The sequence below is a fragment of the Momordica charantia genome (genome assembly GCF_013281855.1).
Source record: "Momordica charantia cultivar OHB3-1 chromosome 9 unlocalized genomic scaffold, Mcharantia_2.0 BLBB01000009.1, whole genome shotgun sequence".
NCBI lineage: Eukaryota > Viridiplantae > Streptophyta > Magnoliopsida > Cucurbitales > Cucurbitaceae > Momordica > Momordica charantia.
Window position 1 is genome coordinate 5,783,746 of NW_028275167.1, and position 16,584 is coordinate 5,800,329.

General features: G+C 37.4%; 1 protein-coding gene across 10 annotated transcripts; it reads right to left on the reverse strand.

Moving 5' to 3' along the window:
* Positions 1 to 1,574: 1,574 nt before the first annotated feature.
* Positions 1,575 to 15,577, reverse strand: LOC148208876 (CW-type Zinc Finger). 10 transcript variants are annotated; one of them, XM_088116876.1, is made up of 15 exons: positions 15,066 to 15,565; positions 14,821 to 14,962; positions 14,021 to 14,093; positions 13,783 to 13,913; positions 13,270 to 13,671; positions 11,855 to 13,155; positions 11,248 to 11,684; positions 9,273 to 11,155; positions 9,037 to 9,197; positions 6,122 to 6,282; positions 5,309 to 5,466; positions 4,209 to 5,025; positions 4,006 to 4,128; positions 3,771 to 3,917; positions 1,575 to 1,843 (listed from the first exon to the last, which is right to left on the reverse strand). In XM_088116876.1, exons 2-12 carry the CDS (start codon positions 14,917 to 14,919, stop codon positions 4,831 to 4,833), a joined length of 5,001 nt encoding a protein of 1,666 aa, XP_087973002.1. In that variant the 5' UTR covers positions 14,920 to 14,962; positions 15,066 to 15,565; the 3' UTR covers positions 1,575 to 1,843; positions 3,771 to 3,917; positions 4,006 to 4,128; positions 4,209 to 4,830. The 10 variants fall into 10 exon arrangements, with proteins under 10 accessions (XP_087973002.1, XP_087973000.1, XP_087973001.1 ...); XM_088116874.1 differs by having other exon boundaries at positions 4,209 to 4,563; positions 4,653 to 5,025; positions 14,821 to 15,565; XM_088116875.1 differs by having other exon boundaries at positions 15,053 to 15,564.
* Between the last annotated feature and the right edge of the window lie 1,007 nt (positions 15,578 to 16,584).

Genomic DNA, 16,584 nt, shown 5'->3' on the forward strand with positions numbered 1-16,584 from the left:
TCCCCGGTTAAATGATTATTCTCTAATTCTCATACTTCATACTGTTGTTTTTATTTTTATTTTTATAATCTATAATAGTATCTCAAATTTTAATTTTACCATTAGCCAATTTACCTGAGAAAAAAAATGTCTAACTTAAACCTAAGCAACTGACTAATAAAATATAAAGAAAAATATATTTATGGTTCCTGAGGTTTCGAGTAGGTGTCAATTTGTTCACTAAAGTTTCAAAATGAATAATTTTGGTCATTGAGATTTAAATAGGTATCTATTTGGTCTCTTAAGTTTTAAAATAGACATTTTTGGTCCCTAAAGTTTGAAAAATATTATAAATAATAATTTTGTAACATTTGAATGAGGTGACAAGTTAATAGATAACTGGATTTTTATAACTTGTTATTTTATATGAGATGTAAGGAAAAAATTAATTTTTATCTAATTTTATTATCCATGTAGCATTTTCTTTTTTTCTCCCCCTCTTTTTCCTTGTTCTTTCACCTTGTAGCCACCGACCGCTGGTGGTGCTGCCGCAGTCCCTCATCGCCCACTAGAGAGCTCTCCCCACTACCCACCATCGACTTCGTCGGAGAGCTCTCCCCTTTTCTCTCCTGGATGGCGAGGGTAAGCTCTCTCCGATGCCCATCGCCTGCTGTCGCTTTCGTCAAAGAGAGAGGGGGAGAGCTCTCTCCCCTTGCAACGAAGAGGGAAGTGCTCTCCAACGAGCGATGACGAAGTGCGGCAATGACGATGACGTTGGTCGGTGGGAAGAAGGTGAAGGAGAATAAAGAAGAAGAAATAAAATGGCACCTAAGATAACATATTATATAAAAATCTATTTTTTTACACCTCGTCTAAAAATATAATTTAGAATAATACAATCACCTATTCATTTGCCACATCATTGGACCAATCTTATAGAGCTTGAGCAAAAAAAAAAAAAAAAGCAATATGTTGTACATTTACGTATTTATATATTATCACACCATTTAAGATACAAATTCGTGGAGATGTATTTTCAAATTATATTCACAACCAAGAATATCGATTTATTTTTTACTGTAAGTACCCTTCTATATTCCTCATAATTATCACTCTTATCCCTTACCAATTTTTATCTTTTTTACCAAATATTCATAAGTTTCAAATTTACTCTCAAAGATATCAAATTTTGACTAAATCAAAGATTAAATGGTTCAATTCACCATCCTCGTATTGTTGACTAAAACAGACGTAATTAAAATTAAATTAATAACATAACTTTAGACATTAAATATATATTTCAACGAATGGATATTTGAATGTTAAATATCTACCTCACTTCATCTAATTACAAAAATTAACTCAACTACCCCTACTCAATTTTAATAAATTACACAAAATGTCGAGAAATTAAGTTCCAACACAACACATCTTTCTTACTCTCATTGTCAAGCATAATAAATAAGTAATCCCCACCAACCCGAACATAACTTAATCGATAAACATTACCCCCTAAAAATCAGAGGTTCAAATCTCACACTATTTTACTCTTGAAAACAGTTCATTATAAATTCTCCCTGTTTGGAAGAAAATAATGGATAAACATAAAAATTTTATTGACCATGATGATAATAATTGTTAGATAATGAATCAAATACCTATAAACAAAATTTTTTTTTTTTTTTTTTTTTTGCATTTTTCTTTGGGTGGGGGAGGGAGTTTACATTCAACCCTCAATGGCCATCATATCTTTTATTTTGTTAGAAGTTAGAACAACTAACTACACAAACATAGAGAGAAAAAAGGGCAGTGAAAAGCCTGCTGCTAAGTACAGCCATCTCCAACGACAACAAAAACCTGCAACCTGCATTGAGAGATATCAATCAGCACTACCAAATAACCGACCTTATATACACGCAAATGAAACGTTTTTCGTGTACAGTCACTTCCGCTACATTGTTCATTTGATACATCAGTTACTCCCGACTCCCAATTGAAAGTTCAAAGACCCACTAAAACTAATACAAGTATGATGGCCAACGGACACAACTCTAAAAGTTATGAACTTGATAGTTACTAACCAAACTAATAATTTGAACTATTTTATTGAAAAACAAAAGCCGCCCGAAAAGACTGCAGCCAAAGTAGATTACAGAGAATTACATATTTATACACCGGATTCCTAAAAGAAAGAATCGTATTGTTAGTTCAAGGGAAGGGAACCATTAAACATAGTCAAATTTCACACACCTCATCCCAAGAACTTTCTACCACTAAAAGCGTCCTCCTATTTCTCTCCCGCCAAATATCGTTTAGAACAAAAGAAACCGAATTGCATAAAAGCTCTTCCTTTTTCATAGAAAGGTGGACACAACAAAACTTCCAAAGAGAAGAGCAACTGCTGTCTAAAATCTCTCGAGGGTGTTGATTATATGGAGTTTGAGGTAATCCCATTGGAATTTGTGAATAAAATTTTTTCCATAAAAAAAAAATAGAGCCACAGCTTTTGTGGGAGGGTTGCTCTATATGAAAGGATAAATATGTCCTTTACGAAAGGTATAACTCTAGGTAAATATGTAACTATTTGAATGGCAATAGGTGGTTCTTTTCCAGTATTGAACATAGAAAAAATCCTCTCTCAACCTTCTCCTCTTTTGTTCTCGCTACGATTGCTCAAATACTAATGTTTGTTAATGCATTCATAGGTTAGTAATTTGTCCTATACTAGAATACAATGGTTCATCACCCCTTGAGCACCACAGAGGAACAAAATTGTCCAAAAAAATACTTCTATTGGGTTTGATTAGGTTTTGGATTAATCAAGTTATTGTTTTTAAATTTCTCCTCATTTTGCCCTAACAAATCCTTCCTACTAGTACTTCTACTACCTTTCAATTTTTCAAGCTCCAGCTTCAACAGCCAACAGTATAGACGAATCTTAAGGTATGGTTATTTAGGACAAGGTTAATTCTCTTTAAGGGCTTTGGAGGCTTCAATTCCTCTTTAGTTTCTAAGACTTCTTATTCTTTAGTCCAGATCTAACGTACACAAAAGTTCTTGGAAAGTTAAAAAAAAATCTTTCCACCCTCCATGTACGCAAAAAGTCCTTCGGGTACGCAAAGAGGTTTCATTTACCCATTTGTAATTTTGCAGATTTTGCAATTTCCCCAACACACACACCCACCCCCTTATTTTTGGTTCTCTCTAACCATAAGAGTCATCACACCTAGTTTCTTCAAAAAACATATCGGTTCTCAGACCGTTTAACAGCCTCTGAAGACACTCAGCTATCCGTAAAATTGTGACCAGTTGAATAGAGATAGAAGAAACAATCCTTCCTCTTTCCTCTAACTGAACTTTCAGCGAAAAAAGAATTTCCAAGAGATTCCGAGTGCAGTTCTTTTATCCTGGTGGATACCCCCCGGCCCCAAATTTTTGCAAGCCCTGACAGAGAGAATCATTAACTTTTTTGTTGTTCCAACTTTCAAACCAAAAGAAATTCAAAAATATCCTAAAGCGTCTAGTAACTTAGGGAAAAAAACTCAAACAAAAAACGTGCCTATTACAGAATTGAACCATGAACTTCCAGCTAAATGTAAGAAAGAGGGAGGGACTGTTAGGAACTATTGAGGGCCCAAATAGACAGTCCTAATGGTTGAGGGGCCAATTAGAAACTTTTTAAAGTACTAGAAATAAATAGACACGAAGTTAAGGGAGTTATTTGAACCAATATATTGATAAAAGCAAGAAGCTTAAGCATCAACATGAATTAGTAAGAAAGATAAAATTACCATGATTACTGCATGTTCCAGCTCATTGTGTAGGATGATAACTTCATAAGCTCCCCTCGTCCCCATCACTTTTTTCCATTCTTCTCTAGAAAAGAACTTTTTGCATTCTACCGAGTTCAATAACTTGTGCATGGAAATGTACAGAAACTGCCAAACAACAATGAAAAAGAAGATATACACTTTTGAAGCCAACATAAAAGAAAAACAAAATCAAAGTGTCCACAGCTCTACAAACCTGGAGTAAATTAACTCAAACGACATCGGTGCTGGGAGTAATACGCACGTACTTGACGCTATTATTACAATGTATCATATTATTTATTTATTCCACTCCATAACATAACAGGAAAAAAAAAACCTGCAATAGGCAGAAAAACAAAATCAGCATCTGAATATGAAGCAAAAAGTAAATAAGATTAATGTGGTTGATTATATTACCAAGTTCATAACCTTTCTTCACCCCCTTCCCTGGCATGCAAACACAAAAACTGATTGCAGAAGGATTACAAAGATCACCGGATACTTGCATGTATCGTCCTTTTAGATTAGCATGACCCGAGTTCAAGAATGACACACAAATCAAGAAACGAACATTAAGGTGTCTTCGAATCAATACGTCAGACAAACAAGAACTCCTTCTGTGGAAAACGGAGCCCCTACAGGCTCCAGCATCAGAACTCAAAATTCTCCCACAATGATCTCCAGTTCTTTTTATACATTTGACAGGATCATGACCTTGGATCACAAGTATTCCAGGTACATGTCTCGGAAGAACATCCATATACAAAAGCCTCTGCAGCGGATCATGCTTTCCTCAATTAGAGTCCTAAGTTTAAAATAAATGGCAAAGTAGTTTTACCCTGCCAACAGTGTTATATTCACCTAGCACCAGGACAACGATGTACAGAGAGATCCACTAAAGGCTGTAACCATGCTATCAACAGGGTTTTCGTGTAGTGAGGCTGGCCACTTCTCCTTCCCTCATCAATGCTTCTCAAAGCAATATACCAACAAGATGAGTCCCAAGTCGAAATTCATTTCTATAGTCTGCTCAGTTTTTTCAACGGCTAATAGCCTCCATTGCAATCCGTACTAGACCCAGTAGGCCTTCTACATCATGAAAGTTAAAATCAAGAGCCGTTTTTATGCAAGAGATACCCTCCCTATTGGTTGTTCCTCCCAAGCTTGCATTTGCAGCTGCAAACGCAATTCGCGATTTTCTTGATGCTTCCATGGCAGAATTTACATCCTGCGCCTGTAAATTACCGTTGTTGAAATCTTAATGCTCATACTATGTCGCTCAAGAAATGAATTGACTATTTCTAGCATGTAATGAAACGTGCTAAATATCGTTCAATAAAAAATGAAGAGATATGTAGGAAAAAGAAATTCCTTTTCAGTGACTATATGTGGTAATTTTTAATACCACCCTCCTTCAAAAGTGCACATTAACCCTATAAGCCCGCACAGCCCATTGAGAAAGATATGATTCTCTGATTTAATCTAAATATCCAGTATAAAATCTAAAGTATACATACATAGTTAAGCAACCGTGAAAAATTGGGACGGTGTTTAGGAGCAATGACATGGGACCCAGTAGCTTGGCTTGAACCGACACCCTTAGAAGGAGCAACTTTGTCGGCTGTGGTGGCGTTATTTAAGTTATCAACATCAGAGGCAGATGATGGAGATTCCCCTGATAAAAATGTATCACAAAACAAATATGAATAATGTTATTCGAGGCTTCTACACCTTTTAAAACAAGAGGAAGAACTCATAGTCATGATTAACAAAATCTAGTCTGTTGTTATACTGAAGCATTAGACCGAATTCTTTTTTTAGTAATGAAACATTAGACTGAATTCTGAAACACAGCGCAACACTCTTAACCATCATTTGGAGTATATTTTCTGTTCTAAACCGTTAAAATGATGGCACCAAATCTTAAGCAGGAAAGAAAATAGCAAAAGAAATAAATTTCCTCTGCACACTTTTAGTGAGTACCACCACACCTAAAAGGAAGCAGACTTTCATTCCATTTAATGACAAAAATCTAATTCGGTTCTCAAAAAAAAAAAAAAAAAAAAATCTAATTCAGCAACTCCACATTTTTAATTTAGTATTAATAAATAGGTCTTTACAAAAATAAAGTGAAAAATATGAGAACCCAACCATGAAAGATAGGAACTTTCAGAAAAATTAACAAATGGCGTGAGCATGTTTTAACTTTCAAATGTTCTGAGCGTCCAGAAATGTGATTATTATAAACAAATGAGAGGGAACTCTCTCTTTTCAACATATCTTTCCTCAGACAAAAGACTTTATGTACTTTGTCTGTTCATCCTTATTACCAGAAGGAGCCATTTGCAGAGCTGACTGCAACTCATGCCGATCTCTGATTGCATTGTTATGTGAAGAATAAATCACCTTCATGTATGCTACTTCCATGCATTTGTATGCCAAAGCAGCCGCAGCCATGTCTTTGATTTTCTCATATTCATGAGCACAAAACCTACAGATATTGAAAATTTTAGGCTTTGAATGTAAATTCAGAGCATCAAACAAAATAAAAGCAGCATACCGTTACCCCCTCATTTCCCTAATAAAAGAAGAGAAAAAATTGCAGGGAAGTGTAGGATAAGAAATCCCTATAAAGAAACTATACCATGACTTCCACCTCTTCATGTATTCACCATTCTCAACACAGTCAAAAGAACTCCTAAAATCTTTCATAATTGAAGCCCAAACTATTATGCATATACCTTTCCCACTAAGCATCTTAGCAAACTGGCTACGTACCAGTGATGCAAAGATCATTACATTTCCTTTAGAAAGTATAAGATGCATATCTCTGCCAATATTGTTTTATGATGGCAATCCATCCGGCAGCAGAAACCAGAAGATTGATATAATTTGCTCCACAAAAGGAAAAGGGGAATAATGAGAGATTAATAAGTGGGACACTTTATTTCAGAAAGTGGAGTGTTTTGTATATTGGTCACGTCGTATTCCAGATGCCAAGGTTTGGAAATTTAGATGCTTTGGGTACCTTACCGTGCAAATCCTTCGTCAACTACTTCGAAGTGGAACTATTAGCTTACCTAAAGCCATTTCCATCTAATTTCCAAAACCAAGACCCCCTCAAATCAGAGCAACCCTCTGTCTTGGAAAGACACATGGATCAATGATGAGCCTTTATGCCACACTTACCCTCTCCTTTTTGCTCTACATACCAGGAAACTTGGTCATGTTCGGGATTTCTGGTATTTAGAACCAATTCTTGGGATCTAAGCTATCATAGAAACTTCAAGGATGCAGAGATTGTTGAGCTGGCAGCTCTCCTACACTGCCTTTCCTCACAGAGGCCTTCACCGAATAGGGACTCCATTGCTTGGAGATTGGCATCCCATGGATCATGCACCATCAGTTCTCTCATCAAAGACCTCCAAAGTAACAACTCATCATCTCCCCCTCCAGATTTGTACAAAGCCATTTGGAAGGACTCCTACCCAAAGAAGATTAAATTCTTCCTTTGGGAAACTAGACTACAAGCTCTAACTACACACGACAAACTACAGCGACGTATGCCTTCTGTGGCCTTATCTCCACATCGGTGTCCTCTTTGCAAACAGCACAGTGAATCCATTGGGCATGTTTTCCTCACTTGCCCCTACACAACAGCCCTTTGGAACAAAATTTTATCCCTCTTTGGATGGTCGGTCGCCTCCCCACATATATGTCACTCCTGCTTGCTTTGACTCTTGCTGGCCATCCTTTTAGGAAACAAAAAGCTAGCCTTTGGAGCCACTTCATACAGGCTCTTCTATGGACTACATGGACTGAATAGAACCGCCGAATCTTTCAAGCATTGGAATGCACTCCACATGCCACTTTTGAATCCATTGTATTTTTGGTCATTACTTGGTGTAATTGCTCCCCCTCTTTCACTCTTATAGCTTCACCTCCATGTTATCAAATTGGAGAGCCTTTTTGTAACCCTCTTGTGGGTCTTCATTCTTTTTTGTACTCCTCCTCTTTTTCATCATATCAAAGAAATTGTTTCATTTCAAAAAAAATAAAAAATAAAAAATTTTCCTTGCTCTTTTGGGACCGAGGCAGGATATTGACAGAAAAGGAATCCAGCCACCACTTTTTGTGCTCATGGACAATAAGAATGGCAGAATATCTCTTTTTCAGCGGCCAGTCTTCTACCTATACTTGATCGTCCTTGTCCCGGATGTTTGATTTCAGGTTTACATCCAATATGCAGGGTTCAACAATCCCACGTAGGGATGTTAGAATCTGCACCCAACCCAACCTTGTGATAGTAATTGAGTCATCTATTCATTCAGGTTACGTGTGTGCATATATTATATCAAGAAAATTAATAATTCGAAGTCTTAAATTGATTGTAAAGTTTTATGAAGAGTAAAGAAGTCCAAGAAGTTAAATGAAACAACACATAAACTCAATACTTGTATCCCCAGTAAAAAATATCATTTCTTAAATTAATGAATTTTAATTGGTTTGGGCTAACGAAAAGTGAAAACTATTTTTTATTTAGATAACTGCAGACTAAGAAGAGTCAAACAAGTTCAATTTATTTGAACCAAAATCAACCCAAAAAGAATTATTGACTGTCAATTATTATGAGTTGCATTTTCTTCTTAACACTCCTAGTTCCATGCTCAATTATACTCAGTGATGGCCACCTTTGGTTGGCAAAGCCAACATCTTACGGATTAAAATATGATCTAGTCTAGGCCACATGTTCAGGAGTTCTGGTTCGTAGTAAATATAAACAAAAATCCTGGACTAGGTTACTCTCAAGCTGCTGGCTGCTAGATGGAGTTATTTGGCAAATAGTTTTGCAGTTACTCCCTTTTTTGATTAATGGCAATTGCAAGCCTTTTTGCAATTTCCTTTTAACTTTTAATGTAATGTTTGGGAAGATGTCTTGCTCCTCCTCTTAACCTCGGTACATACTTCTTCTCAAAGAAACAGAAGTAAATAATTAAGGACTTCTCCTGCTCCTGTATTCAGAGTACTATTGAGGTAGAAGCAAGGAGAAGGGTTTCTCCCTTTACTCCTAATGCTCACTGTAACTGATATCCCCAATGCCACCAACGAACAAAATAAAGCATTTCATCAAGAACATGAAAAAGAGTCCAGGGATTAAATATTCTTTTCCCCTAAACCAGGATTTAAAGATGTTGCATAACTACTAGCAGGAGACAAAAACACAAGCATCCCTATTTCGACTTACTCGCATAGTTTTGCAGTGCTACTATATATTTGCATTGATTGAATAATCTCACTATGTTTGGCAGCCTCGTTGTTGGACGGCTCAAGCAAAGAGGCTCCATAGAGAAACTTCAAAGCTGCTTGGAAATAAAACCCAATGCTCTCAAGATTGGACCCAGAATTCTGAGAAATTAAAAGAGTTAGAATACAAAGAACAGGAAAACCAAAACCAGATCGATAATATAAGAATTTAAAGACCTTAAAACGGTCGGCAAGATGTTTTAAATCTTTAGCTTCTTTCATAGCTTTGGTAGCAGCCTGGTTGGAGGAATCCCTTCTAGCTGGACTTGGCGCATCATTGGGCACCCGCCCATTGGGGGTGGAATGTCTTGAGCCATTGGTCTGAGTTTCCTTTTGACGATTCTTAATATGCTTTTTCCCCTTTGAAGCGTCATTGCTTTCTGAAGCATCTAATTGCAAAATATCAGTTGCATTTCCTTTTCCACCCCCTGCTGAAGGGGGGTAATGCGGCATTTGATTTCGAAATTCTCCTGAAGTTGGTAATGGTACCGGTGTACTTTTTCCAGAAACTTTTTCCAATTGATCATTTTTCTGAAAAAGGGACCTCTTTGAAGCAGTACCATTGCAATCCTGCTGCTGATTCTTCCTCGCAGACAAAACCATAATCTCTTTGGAAGTGCTATCTACCATAGATTCTGGACCTTCATGCCTGACAAAATTTGATTCACTATCTCTTTTACCCCTCTCAATGGACAGTTTTCCTGAACCATCCTTTCTTCCATCTCCAGATTTGATCCTATGATTTTCCTGCACCCTGTGTTTACCATTCTTAACCTTCAAATCCGAATGAGGAGGAGACCTTCCTCGCAAATCATTATGGGAATAAGGAACTTTGTCCTTATCCATGCCCATTTCTGGACAGTAGCCCCCACTCCTGTCCTTCAACTGTGAAGATAAATCCTTTCCACATTTAACTGGATATGTCTCATTACCCCTATATCGCATTTCAGTTGGTCTATCTTCATTCTGAACTTGTTCTAGACCCCATGGTTTACAAGGATGCTGATGATCAGTTCCTGAATTGCCAAGACTACCATTTGGGAGGTCGCAATTTGGGGCATCAGAAGCAGACTTCTCCTTTGCTTTAGCCTTTTTTCCTGACATATTACTAGCCTCTTTGTTCAACGTATCAATCAAGGGGGACTTTGAAGGCCTATGATGGGCCAGAACAGACTTCTTCTTGCTACCAGTCCCAGAGCGATCGCTACCACCATCATCTTCTCCATCTGAGCATCTCGTACGACCAGCATCCAGAAAATCCTTACCATCCCTAGATGACCGCAAATGCTTATCTCGGTTAGGGATTCTCATCGGCAATGAAGAAACAGATTCTACTGGTGATCCTTTCATCTCCTGGAGGCTGGATTTAGTTTTATGCGAACCAGATATCTTGGAAGAACTTGAAGTGGCTACAAGAGAAGGCTGTATCACTCCTAAATCCCTTTTCAAAGAATCGGCACCATCCAAACTACGATGAGAAAGAGAGCTGCCAACATCTTGTCCAAGTGGCCAATTCTTAGAATGGGAGCCTTTTTTATCTTTTCTAGCACTGGATTCTTTACCTGGAGGCTTAGATGGCTTAGCCTTTTTCTCGTTCCTATGGTCATTGTCACTCAACTCCGTAACAGGACCTCTCTTTTGCGGGAGATGGCCATAACCATTGAGGGACCCAGTATTGATTTGAATATCTGGGGATGCTTTAACTTTTTTCTTCTTTGAATTGCTTTTGGTACTACCATTTCCTCCTCCCAGGGAATCATCATCCAAGGCACCCAGCAGTTTGTTTTCTTTTTTATCATTGGGTACTCGGTGGGTAACATCCATGTTATATTTTGAGTCCTTAGAAGAATGGTCAATATTTTTATACTTATTATTCCCACCTGATGCAGAAGGAAATCCAATGTTCAAGTTTGGGCCAACCCTCACAACAGACCCACTGTGCACTGATATCTGGTCTTCATCAATCAAATCCAGACCATCAGTTCTGACTTTCTTAGAAGGTCTAGGGTAATCTTGTTCTTTATCTTTTCTGTGTTTAGTCTTTAAAATCTTGGTAGCACCTGTGCAAATTATTTATCCAAAAGTGAGATTCCAAATGTCAAGTAAGTAGAGCAACAGAACTCAGCGATAAAAAGAATAAAGAAACCCGTACCCCCATCAGATAAGATATCAACAGATTCCTGCTTCTCTTTGTGCTTATGCCTGTGCTTCTCCACAGGCATATCACCGGCCTTATTTAAATGCCGAAAATTAGCTTCATCTCCAATAGGCAACTGGTTCACGTCATCTAAACTCCTGCTTTTCATGGTTCCTTCATTCTTCTTTGAGTTTGATAGCTGAGGGGCATCCCCTTTAAGTGTTGTAATCGGTCTCTCTTTTCCTCCATGCTTCTTCTTTCCACCACCAGGCACAGCATGAAAATCATAATGACGATAATTTTGCTCAGATTGCCGAGCATTAGCCACTCCTGGCACAACTCCACTCAGGTTACTGCAAATATTACCCTCAGGAACAGCAGGCACTAGGTACCTTGCCCTTAAAGCATTTGTTGTCTCCTCCTCACTAAAACCACATTGGTTCATTCCAGGCCTACAGATTTCATAAAGAAAATAACTTTCAGAGAGAGGCAAATAACTATCTTTCTGGCATATAAACTCTATTAATAGGTTAAAGGTCATATAGATAATAGATCTAATATAGTAACCCTCTTTAAACATTTTTCCGTAATAGACAAGAATTGCAGCTAGATTCGAACTTACAGCCAGTCAAGCATGCTGCAAAGCCACTTCTCAGGTAGGTCAGCAGGATTTGTGCCCAATGGAAGAAGCCGCCATGTTTGACACCTGTCACAACAAACCCAGTCCTCTTGTGCAGATACATTATCCCCTGCAGCAGGAGCAGCAGATACTGTCCCACTTGCAAGGTTCATGACTACTGGAAATGCTTTTGGTGCCAATGACTTGCTAGTTTTCTCAACAGCTAATCTCTCCTTTGATGAAGGAACAGCAGGTGTTGGTTTTTCAAATACATCAGAGTGATTTAGTTGGCCCTCAAAAGGAACCTCTGATGTATCTAATAGATTATCGTCGTCTTCCAATTCTCCAAAGAACTCTAGGTACCTATCCTTAGATTTTCTGAAGTCCTTCGGTGGCTTGTGGTCTTCAATTTCAGGTCTGGTTGAAATATTGTCTGCTTTATTAATACTCTTAGTTTTGGAACCTGAGGAGCCAGACTTCATACTACGTTTTGATACTTCTCCATTGGGCATACAGTCAGCTGGACCAAACTTCGACTTCTTTTTTCCCTCAATTGAAGGATCCTTTCCTGAAGTATATTTCATGTTATTATGGACGTGTAGAGCGTTTTTATGACTGGCATTACGCTTGAGAGGATCTATTTGATCACCATTTGAAGTATTCTTCCCCTTTGAGCAGGCTTCAACCAAGTCAATAGTTTTCTCCCTCTTGCTTTCCCCAGATTTTTTTGCAGAAGCTGAAATATCGTCAAAAATATTGGCTTTCTTTAGCTCCCTAACCTTTCCAGATGAACCATTAGTTTGCTTCTCATCCTCTATAGTAAATGGAGGCTCTACTAGGCCCTCTTCCAGTTGATCAAAAGAATGCCTGCCCCTCGCCACAACTTTATCTGCCTCCATAAATGTTTCAGATGGCCTATTCATACTCTTTGTAGTCTCACCTGCAATGGTATATGAATTTCCTAGAATTGGAAGCTTCAACGCATTAGAAACAAGCTCCTCACAAGCTACTGTATCAACTTCTGAATTCTTTTTTGATGTATTTGGGCCATTCATAAAATCCTTTCTATTCGTGTTCTTTGATTCGGACAAGAAGCCATTTACATCTTTTGACATTTTCTTCTCAACTGACATTTGAGAACCTTTCAAAGAAGACCCCCCTGCCAACTGGCGATCCTGATTGTACTGTTGGACACGAATAGATTTGTTATCTCTTGCAGGCTTCCCCATCTGAGTTAGATGAATAAGATCATCAGGTAGAGGTGACAGCAAGAGACCTCCATGAACTGGAAATGATGTCATCATCTGCTCCACGAATTAATTGCATTTTGATCACTGAGGCACATTATAGCAGTAAAGAAAAGAAATACGGTAAACAGAGGAGGAGAAACTATGAGCAAGTTCTAGCAGATAAATTACCTGAAGAATGCTAGTTGGAGATTCAAACGGGCCATCCTGAAGCTCACGAGAGATCCCTTCACTTTCTGAGGGGCTGTCATCTAATGATGAAGATGGAGAAACATCTAGGCCAAGACCACTATAGATTGCATCATTTTTTCTTGTCGACAGGCTATCAGAACCCACTTTAATTCGCACCTTCAGCGATTTTTGGTCCGAAGAAGTAGTAGATTTATTCTTCACACATCCATAAGCAGAAGCAAGCTCTTCAACATGCTGGAAAGGCATGCATACTTCTTGCTTGGACGATTCATTCAGATTCGGACCTTTGATTATGGGCAGTGATGTAGAACTAGTAGAAGGGGGTCCAGGTCTTACTGACTGAGGTGTAGTCGAAGAAACAACAGAGTTATTATGGCCAGCCTGCGTCGGAACACGTCTTTGATACTCAATAAGGCCATCATTCATGACAACATTAAAAACTGGCCTCTCAAAAGTTATCAAAAAAGAAAGAAAGAAAGAAAATAAATTTACCTCCTGTTGAAAATTATTGGGAGATCTGGACGTGCTGCAATTATGACCTTTTGGTGGAGTCCTTGTATGAGACCAAACTGGAGACCGTTGATAGGAAGGCAAAAATGAACCATATCCACCAAATTTTGCCCCTGTAGTAAGCATATTAGCCTCCAAATTTTTACTACAGAAAAGAAAACTAAAGCTAATGTATCACAGGAACAAAGAAATGCCATCTTTCTACTTTATTTCAACTTACCTAAATTTTCTGCAGAGACTCCACCTTCAAAATCTTTCTGGAAGTGTCCCAGAACATGTTGAAGTTTCACGTCCTAAAGATCAAGCAGTTAAAATACCCTCAAACACATATAATAGACATTAAAAGACATATTGAGATCTTGGTCGAAGTGGCATGGTAAAAAAAAAGATTATCTATCCGGGGGATGAGTTAAACGTGACTAATGTTATTGTCTGATAAGGAATGATCATTATACTAAACCCATTGCCTTACAATCACAGCAAATAAATTCATTGCATCAACAACAATTTCTTAAGCATCGCATAGCATACATATTCTAGAATGTCCACTCAACTTCTCAGGTAACTATAACCCATTAAGGTATTAACTTCAGGACTTAACTTCCAATTCAATTAAGAGATCCAACACAGAAAGAATTTTTCCCTATACACGAAGAAATAACAGTCAAAATTCTTCCTTTGCCATGAATGGATCAAGTGGCCGGGAAGAGCTCCTTGGATCATTTGCTACCACTGACAAAGAGGACAGCAACCCATACTTAAATTACATCTCCTAAAAACAATCATTCTTCCCTGACATTTTTCTCTCATTCACTTTGGCCTAACTGTAACTATGAGCTGAAAACACATTGACTACAGAAGCATTAAAAAAGAAAAGAACAACTTTTTTAGAACTTAGAGCTAAAGACATAATAAAACCCAGAATTCCATAGTATCTCAGACTGGATCTAATTCACCACAAGAGGTCAAATCGAGAATCTAGAAGCTGCAATAGAAAAACAAGAAACACAGAAGGCTTACGATGTAGGAGAGAGCAACATCAGGGTCAATATTTGAATCAAAATCTTCATTGTTCTGGTAGGAGCAAGCTTCTCCTTCTTCAAGCTCAGTATCTTCCATCTCTCTCCTGGCACCGCCTAGCCCTATTTCCTTCCTCGCATCCCTACCCCCCACAGAAATCATTGAAAAACCATTCCAAAAAAGGAAAAAAAAAATAGAGGAAGAAGAACAGAAAACGAAGAACAAGTCCAACCTTTCGCAGCTACCTTAAAACCAAACCTCCGTCGCCCCCACCAACAAAATCCAAACCCAAATCTTCCCCAAACCCATCTTCCAGAACTAAAAACCCACAAAAACCCAATAAGGATTTTCCCCAAAAACACTACCAATCCCACCCGATCACGGATTTAGAATCAAATACCACACCGGGAATTAAACTACTACGCAAATTCTGGGGAGACCCAGAAAGAAACAAAAGAGAAAAGAATTAAAAACTGTTGTTCTTGGAAAATAAATCACCGATCTCCAGCGCAAGCAGGGTTCGATCTCTGTTGAGTTAACTCGAAATTCATTAATTGCGGATTTCGATTCTATAGCTGGAATTGCCAAGCAAAAACAATTCCCCCACCCTCTCTCTCTCTCTCTCTCTCTCTCTCTTCTCTCTCCCCGGTTTTTGGGTGTGAACAGCAGCCGGGTTTTGTTTTTATTTTTATTTTTCCTTGCTCTCTCTCTCTCTCTCTCTCTCTCTCTCTCTCTCTCTCTCTCTCTCTCTCTCTCTCTCTCTCTCTCTCTCTCTCTCTCTCTTCCTTCTCTCGCTCTGTCAAAAGAAAATTGTAAAAATTTTTAGTTCAACTCGTATACCAGAGGACGGAGGAAAGCAACAATTTTTATTGGATTTTTCTTTTGGGTTTTTTTTTGGTGAATTATCGATTTAGATTCCATTGTCTCTGCCAAATGGTCATCTGAGTTAAATTTTGAAGTAAATGTTACATCACGAGCTTAATAAGATTCATATCATGAACAACCTTCGATCTACACGTGTGTTCTTCATCTCCTCCTCCTTATTCTTTTTTTTTTAATTGGATTTTTTATTTGCTTTTTCCATAATTGTTTGAAAAATGAAAGATTTATTGAAAAGTTTTTAGGACCGTTTTGGTATGAATCTAAATTTATTGATTTAAATAGATTTAGTGAATATCATTTCACATATTTGTATTTAAAAGTAGATTTAGTGAAAATTCTAAAATTTGTTTTTTATTTTAAATTTGAAACTTAAAAATACATCATTATATTAAAATATAATATATTATTTGGTATTTTAAATTCATTCCATTTTTTCTGTTAAATAAGTAAAACATAATAATTATAACTTATATAATATTGTAAAATAATAATTATTATAAAACGTATGAAATATATATTATTAATTTTTTAGAAATAACATATATGTTAACAAATTAATTAATACTATTTTAAATTAGATTAAATATTTATCTGCAATTAGGTTGGTTTACCTATATATTACTAAATAAAAACTGAATAGTGATTCCATTTCCAAAACTTGTAACCAAACATATATTCAATAACATTATAAATTAAATATAACTTATATAATCATAATTAGTCTCAAGTCCTTAAAAACTACATCATGACAACAGCATAGCATCGTCACACACTCAACGTCATTAAGAGCATGTTAACTTTAGATGGAGATGCCTCATACTTGCACGCCTATGTTCGACCACGTACCTATCAGCATCGCCAGTTACCCACCAGTCCCTACCA

Bases quoted from the DNA above. Each gene is read 5' to 3' on its own strand.
- LOC148208876 (XM_088116874.1), bottom strand. From the start codon at position 14,982: ATGATTTCTGTGGGGGGTAGGGATGCGAGGAAGGAAATAGGGCTAGGC. The intron at 6,283-9,036 runs GTAAGTCGAAAT...CAATATCTGTAG, and splicing joins AGCACTGCAAAACTATGCGA to GTTTTGTGCTCATGAATATG. The intron at 5,026-5,308 runs GTATGTATACTT...GGTAATTTACAG, and splicing joins TTTCACGGTTGCTTAACTAT to GCGCAGGATGTAAATTCTGC.